This window comes from Athene cunicularia (genome assembly GCF_003259725.1).
Source record: "Athene cunicularia isolate RWA chromosome 3 unlocalized genomic scaffold, athCun1 chr3_part1, whole genome shotgun sequence".
Taxonomy (NCBI): Eukaryota; Metazoa; Chordata; class Aves; order Strigiformes; family Strigidae; genus Athene; species Athene cunicularia.
In genome coordinates, this window is record NW_020799097.1 from 105432148 (window position 1) to 105440248 (window position 8101).

The window sequence follows — 8101 nt, forward strand, 5'->3', positions numbered from 1 at the left end:
TATTTATGGTGAGATGGTAATAGTAAGAGTATGGTATCTACTTAAGATTTTACATTTTAAATGCAAATGATGGATTGTGAATAAGGATTTTGAATATGTACTGGTATGGTTGTTTACTTAACTATACATACCAGAGCAAAACTTAGAAAGGTATAGTAGTTTCTTTCCCTTGCTTATGTTATAGCAAAAGATGTTTCTGATTAGCAGCATTTTGGGCTAGAAGCTGGCGTCCTTTTCAGTCTTTCCTGTGGTTTTCCACAAGTAAATGTCAGCCAGCAGAATTTCTGGTGATAAATTTGTAATGCCATTAGCTTGGGACTCAAAGCAATCAAGTTGCAGCCCTTAAGAACTGTGTTGCTTTGCCAGTTTCTCTTTCAGCTGCGTGTTCCATAACCCTCTCAAGATGGTTAGAAAACAGAGGTTGTCTTCTGAATCAGGGTGTTCCTGGTTCAAAATAGAAGTATAGTGTTTATATCCCAAAATATTTACCATCTGACAGCTTCATACACTCCCCCAGGAATGAATTAAAAAGCTTAGTTTAATTCCTGTTGCACAGATATCTGTATCGCAGTGGTTACCGCTGTAGTTGACTACCTCAGCAGGAACAACAAGGATTGACTGTTGCTTGTTTCTCAGCCAGCTTTCTTCTCTCCAGGAGCCAAATCCCGTGTTTGCTAAAGTTGATTGAAAGTTTCCATTGGTTTCGGAGGGCATCGTGTCAAACTGCAGGATGATTCTTACAGCCAAGAACTGAGGCAGTGTTATTTTTCAGTTATTTAGTTACTCAGTTTACTTTACCACACAAGCCTTGCTATTAGTGGCTTTCTACACTTTATGCTTTCAATTCTCTCACCTCCTTTTAGATTTGGACTCTTAGGTAAGTCACCTGAATAAAAGCTGTAATTGGCTTTGTGGGCTGGGCTTCTTTGCATGAATTGTCTTCAGAAACTGGGATCAGCATTGATCCTTTATTTATATCCACAGCAAAGTATCACTCCAAGAAAAGAGTGAAGAGACATAAATGACCCATTTGTTATTCTGTCAAAAGCATAGGTAGATTTAATTTACTCCAGAAACTGTGACTGTTTCTGAGAGTTCACTGTTTCCTTTGTTTTCTTTCTAGCTCCACAGCAGATTTCTCCTTTTGTTTTGCTTTTTAAGCTCTGCATAATTTTCACCATGGGTTTCCTTCCATGTTATTACCAGCCAGGCATGATCAGGCACCAGGGTTGTGTTCTTGCTAAGTATGTGGACTGTGTTGAAATCAGAAATCAAATACGTGATAATGAATGTAATATGCTTTTTAAGTTTTGTGATGTTTAGTGGGTAGATGTACATCATGAAGACCTTTCTTGTCTGCAATTTGTGATGAAGATGAATCATTCTTTAGGGAAAGGTTATAGTCATGTTGTAAATCACATTCTAAAAATGAAAAAAATAAAATCCAGCAGTGATAAATAACTACCATCTGGAATCTGAACTATGTAATTCTATTATGATTTGTCATCCACATAAGATAATCTTTTGAGAATGTTTAAGTTGAAGGCGTAGACACAGAGATAACCGAATGTGTTAACTACTTCAAGTAGTGAAGTTAAATGAAAGCCAAAAAAAGATGTTCCATGTGAGGTGGAAATACTCCTAGAACCAAAAGATGAAAATCATTGCATCAGAGCTGTATGGGATTAGGTAGGCATTGGGAGTAGCTGTATAGTAGTAGCTTTTACATTGTTTTCAAACACAGGTCTCACTTTACTTGACAGATGAAAATGAATTTACATCAGAGGAAGCCCCTCAAATGCTTTTTGTGATTTAACTTTGGTTGATGTAGCTCCAGTATGCAGCAAGAGATGCAGATGAACTGTGTATGGGATTGGATAGCTTTGAGAAATATGTACTGCTGGAAATTAATCTCCTGTGTGACTTGAAGTAAAGAAATAGAGAGTTCTGAGAAAAGGCATTGGAAGAAAACAACAGAAGAAAGCCAGCTAAGAAATGAGAAAGCAGTGAAAAAAGAAAAATGCCTTTAGAAGTAACTACTCTGAATCAACATCACAAATTTCTTCTTCTGCCAGCTGCCCACTCACTTTCTCTTTTAATAGAAACAATCATCTTGGGTCTGAAACAAGGAGTGTGAGGAGACATGGATTTACTGAGGAAATGAGTTTCCTGTCTTAGTGGGTTTTAGCTGGCAAGACTGACTTAGTAATGGATTTGATCTCTTTAGTGTGTATATAACATATCAAAATTGTAGAAGCAGCCTTTTATTTTTCCAAGGACACTCCTGCAATACAGAAGTGAAGCTTCAGTAATAGCTTTATTATTTCCTTTCTGAATGCATCAGTAATGAAACAGTTCTTTAAGAACTCTTTTACAGACACTCATTTAGTCTCACAATGTTTCTGTGAGGGAGGCAGTAATGTAATCTCCATTTTGTAGACAGAAATCTGGAGTACCAGCTAAGACAGTAAGTGATTTGTCCGAAGCTTCTCAACAAGCCCCTGGAGTACGGCCTTGGTTAGGGCCTGAACAAACCTCACACTACATCTTGTACTCATTGCTCATAGCCAAGCCGCCCTGTCAACTGAGGTATGTCTGGGGGCAGACACAGGGAAGACTAGCAGAGATAGTTTGTTTTCCAAAAAACTGCTTAAGTGGCTAAAATCGAAGAGGTGTTTTACTGACGTCTGTTATTTCCATTCCTTTCTTTTTAGCTGGTGTTGCCGGAGTACTCTATCCATAGTCTTTTCTGCATAATGTTTTTGTGCGCTCAAGAGTGGCTGACACTGGGGTTAAATGTTCCTTTGCTTTTTTATCACTTCTGGAGGTAAGCCCATCTTTTATATGCTGACTGCTTGTTAGCCTTATTTGCCAGCTCGGCACACACTCAGATTGTATGAATTATAAAGTGCAGTGATAGGAGTATGGCTGAGTATCTTTGCCTAGAAGCTTTTGACTAGAAGCAACTGAAACTTAGGAAAAGTAAAATATTTTTCATGAATATTTGGGATGGGTAAAAAACCCACATAATAATATAAACGTGACTTTCAGTTACTAACTTAGATAAATATTCTGAAGACTGTCAGGGTGCACTCATCACAACTGAACGAAAACTTAGAAATTAAATAGGCTGGAATCTGAAAGTGGAACTTGGTGAGGCTCTAAATACTTCAGAGACAGGGAGTTATAAGGCAGTTAATATCTGAAAGGTTTTGGACCTATTCATTCAGCCCTAGCAAGAAAACCTTTCCATTGGAGCTGTGAAATAGAGACTGGACAGGTTGATGGAATTTTGCTTCTCATCTTCGTTGGCAGCTTTATGCTTTCTTTTTTTCAATATAAAGTAAGCTGTTTCTTGCTGTACAGTAGAGAGTTTCTGTTCTGCAAGAGAAGTTGCTCTTAGAGACTCTTGGAGTAGGGATTGTGGTAGGTGAAGAGCTGTTGTCTTCACCCTGCCCACATGAAAAAGTGGGGAGTGTTTCCACTCTGGATCTCTGCTTTGTGTTTATATTCGCCTCTGCTATGTGTTTATATTCACTGAGGAGCTTTCAGACTTGATCACGTAAGAGCTGTTGTTGAGCAGCTTTAATGTTTTTTGGAAAGGCAGTGCAGGTGCTGCTGCTGCATCTTCCTCTGCATTCCAGTGGAGGATCAGCCTTCTGTTGCCTCTGAAGATAACCAAGAAAGAGACATCAGTTTTTGTGGCTGTCAATCTGGAGTCTTCACTAGTTTTGCATTTCCACAGTGTTTGTAAAAGCACAGGTTATTTTTGTCTGTCAGGTTCTCTTTGTGTTACAAAGATACATGTGGTAGCATATATCTCCTGTTGTGAAATAGCTTGAGAATAGTTCCGTAAAAAAGGCAAAACCATTATCTCAACAAGGAAGTAAAAACTAGTAGCTTTTTTACACTGTTTTCTGCAAAAGCTTGGTAGTAATAGAGAGGCATATGATAAAGTGTATTATTCAGAAGTTAGAGTACCAGTATAGTCCGCAAAAAGCTAAATTATGTGAAGCTATGAGTGCTTTTCTCCCTATTGGTTGGGCGCAACAAAAATAATAATGTTTTATGGTGCTGTTTCACTAAGGGCTAACATTGTCACGTTGTATGACAATAATACTGGTTTTAAAAGTTTTTATAAACAAATTTTAAAAAATTTATGTCCAAGGTGAAAATCGTCAGACTCTAAATAATGGTATCAACCTTTGGTGAGAACTTTTGATTGTCTTTGTTTCCATGATTCTCCGTATGCTTTGCTGTAATTACTCCATAGTTTCTACTGGTTTAACTACAGACAGGTTTTGGTTCATTGTGTGAAGTCCTGCACAAAACCATGGGAAGATACTGTGTAGTATCTTCATCTCAATGAAGATAATTAAGCAAGGTCTCACCTGTGGTCTCTGTAAAAGAATTTGTAATGTTATTAGAGATTGTAAGTGGATGTTACTAACACTGGAAGGGAGGAAGGCAAAGTTGTTATGAGAACATTTACTTGCCAAGTTTGCTGGTGGTCACTTGTTTGGGGCTTTTATATCTACCTGGCTGTCTGTTTATTTATCTATCTATCTATAAGCAATCCCAGCAATCTTCAGTGTTTACATTACTATTTCAAAGCAACAGAAATAACAATATTTCATCTGATTCATGCTAATCTTAAAGCAGCTCATTAACCATTGTTGGGGACTTCTTTTTGGTTTGCTTTTGCTTTTTACTGCAAAGTAACAGACAAAAACTCCTTTGCCAAAAAAAAAAAAAAATTCTTTCCTCAGGATTTTCTCAAACATCCAGTCATTGCTGAGAATAATCAGAAATTTCTCCTATGTAAGAAGAAAAACATTTTCCAATTAAAATTATTTGGATGAAAAATTTTTGGGCAGTGCTATGTGTAGAAAACATTAGTCAGCCAGCTCTTATATTACTCCTTATTGACTTTTTTCCATTTCAGAGCTGGAGGAACTGAGCTATCAGTTGGTTGAGACTGTCACCTTTCATCATGTCTGAAATCAGTTGTGTAGATGCAGTTAAAGCCCAGTAATCCTTCCTCCATGCTGTGATCACAAGCTGCCACATATTGTCACTCACAATATGTTAGTTGTTAGTGAGTGAGCCAGAAATAACTATATAGGAAGGGGGTATGTTTCAATCTAAAGATTTAATAGAACGCAGAAAGTCCGCGTTCATGAGTTGCTCGGTTTTATAAGAACAGTCTTTTAACAATGTCTGGAAATAGAGGTTTGAAAAAGAGAGGAAAATTCCTCCTATAGCATAGAGGATGTTTCCTCTGAGCTGGTGATCAGTAGGTTGTATATCTGCACATATTTAATACAGAATATTACAGAGTCATTCCATATGTCTTCTCCTGCTCTTTCAGGTATTTTCGTTGCCCAGCAGATAGTTCAGAGCTAGCATATGATCCACCTGCAGTCATGAATGCAGATACCTTGAGTTACTGTCAAAAAGAGGCCTGGTGTAAGCTAGCTTTCTATCTCCTTTCCTTCTTCTACTATCTGTACTGGTAAGTCTGGACATCTCACTGAGGAAGTAGTAGCTGCTTTTCAGCTGGCATGTGAAATTGTGTTCAGGAATGACTGGAACCAATTGGCCCATTTCCTTAACCTTTATAAAACTTGCTTCTGATCTTGGTTCAGGGAAGCATGCTTACTTACAGAAGCATGTGCTTACATCTGCTGAAACCTCAGTACAGAATATTAACTGTTTATCTAAGGCCTGAGCCAGGCCCCAGGGACAACCCAAGCTAAAAATTTTTGCTCCTCTACATAGTCTCTTAGGATGGGTGAAATAGCAAATGTTATGATAATGACATTACATCAAATGACAATGATAATGTTCTTATGAGTCAAGGGAATTATAAGAAAAATACTACATCTGCTGGTGTAGTGATGCTCAAGATGGTAAGTAAATGGGTAGGTAGGTGGTGGGTAGGAACATGGGGTGCATCATGCCTGTAGTCATTCCTACACACTCCCTTTGATGACAGGGTAAGCCCGTGCATGGTCCAAACCCCTAATTTAAGTACATTCTTGAAGATACACACCCCAGTCCTGTGTTGACCCCCCTGCCCCTTTCAGCTGTCAGATGCCCTTAGCGCACAGTCAGAAATGCCCAGTGCAAGAATACGTGAGGATCATGTTTGAGGTAAGGCCTTGGCAGAATCCATGTGCTTTTAGTCATCCTTGTAATCGCACCATAAAACTATTTGACAACAAAGGTTAACCCACTTTAAATGGAGGTGGTTTTCTATGATGCCTTTCTTCTGCTCCTTCCATAATGTATTTGTGTAGAGTGCCTCTTCAAGACAGTCTTGCATGCAGTAATCCCTCCGTCAGTCGGGTTTATACACTGGTGGAAGAAGATAAATGTCATTTCTCCTTTGATCACCAGTTCCTTTGCTGTTCTGTTGTTCCCCATATCCTGAGGAGTCATTGCTGCAGGTTTTTGTTTCTCAATATTACTTTTAAATGCTATTGAGAACAAAGTTTTCTGTCCTCATGTGCATGTGTATGTGCTTGTGTCTGCATACATGAGAGGAAGAAAGAAAGTAGAAGGGCCCCGACTTACAGAAGCTGGTAGGTGTCTAACTCACACTAAGATGGATGGGGCATGAGAATCGGAGCAGTTTAAGATCCGGTACCTTTGTGGGTTTGGGCTGTGCACCTTTGCCTGCCAGTCCTCTTCATGGGACTGAGAGTGGAAAGCATGGCAGTTATGCTAGACAACCTCTGTTGGTAGTGCAAGGAGAGATGGCAAGGCATGGCTTGAGAGAGAAGGATTTTTAACCCCACTTTTTTGTGATGCCTAAAAGACCCTGTCCAAATCAGCTCTGCAGTGTGGTCTAGCGTTTCTGCTGGGACTCTTCTGTTGTGCAGCTTCCTCTGAGCCCTGCTTTCTTCATTCTAAAATGTGGCCATAATCCAAAATCCACTGCTTGGTGCTCAATAAAATAGTATTAATTACATTCAATTTTGCTGTGCTTTCCAGGGTATTGTCAGAATTAGAATTGCAGTAAAATGGAGCCGTGGCAATATATTCTGATTTCTTCACTTTTCAGAGTTGCATTTAATATGTATGGATTCACTCCAGCTGGTGTCTGCATTTTATGTTTCTTCTACTGCAAGTTGTTTTTTTTTTTTTCCCAAAGGAAACAAAATAATGCAGTTTCATGGGAAATGTTCCCTGTCCTGCTGAGAGTTGCTGGTTGAAGTTTTAAAGATCAAACATGCTAAAGCAAAATGATTTTGTTTCTTCTCTGTTCAAATTCAGACATCAGACTGCACTTTAATAAGCTCAAACACAGCTTGTGGTGCAGTAGGATTTCGATAATGAATTTGTTATTTCTTGAGTGCTTTTTGATACCCATCTTGAATACACCATAATTAAGATGCTTTAGAGAGATAGAAAGAATGCAAAGGAAAGCACAGGCCATTACAGTCAGACCTGAGGAACAGACAGTTGAGGGTTATAAAAATCAAAGTGCTCTGTATGCTTCAAAAAGATACTTTCATATTGTGTCTTTCTTTTACATTCAGCATGATCTACACTTTGGTGAGCTCTTAACTGAAAGATCATCATTAAAGACTGAAAACAGCAAAGGCTGGAGGTGCAAGAATGAGTGAGCCAAGGGATGCATGATTTAAAAAAAAAAAAAAAAAAAAAAAAAAAAAAAAAAAAAAAAAAAAGAGGAAGACTTTGAAACCAAGAAGTAAATAGAGTGCATGAAACAGACACCCAGCAAGAAGAAGCAGAATAACGTGGGAGAATGGCTGAGTTAACTGTGTTTGTCTCCTGTTTCTCAATGTGTTGCAGTAGATGACTTTGAAAACCCAAACAAAAAACTACAGCAAGGTGGGCTAAGTTACTCAACTATTTACCTTTCCAGGGTTAATGCTGCTTGTTTTAGTGGATTCATTATAAACTATAGTCCCTACTATATTCCAGGGAGCAAAGCTTCTTTTCTTAATGACTGTTCTGGACTGAGGAAGTGGAGGGCAAGATCACCTTACACAGAATGACCAACATGTTCTGAAAATGAGCACCGACTGGAGTTCAGATAAGAGTGACTGTTCTGCAGGGATGTTCGCAT

General features: G+C 38.6%; 1 protein-coding gene across 1 annotated transcript in view; it reads left to right on the top strand.

Moving 5' to 3' along the window:
- The window catches only part of CNIH3 (cornichon family AMPA receptor auxiliary protein 3), a 28461-nt gene extending 20608 nt beyond the window's left edge, over window positions 1-7853 (top strand). The window contains exons 6-8 of the mRNA XM_026844647.1: window positions 2715-2827; window positions 5372-5515; window positions 7548-7853. Of these exons, the coding sequence (XP_026700448.1) occupies window positions 2715-2827; window positions 5372-5515; window positions 7548-7575 (285 nt within the window). The 3' untranslated portion in view covers window positions 7576-7853. The remainder of the gene's footprint in view (window positions 1-2714; window positions 2828-5371; window positions 5516-7547) is intronic.
- The last annotated feature ends 248 nt before the right edge of the window (window positions 7854-8101 follow it).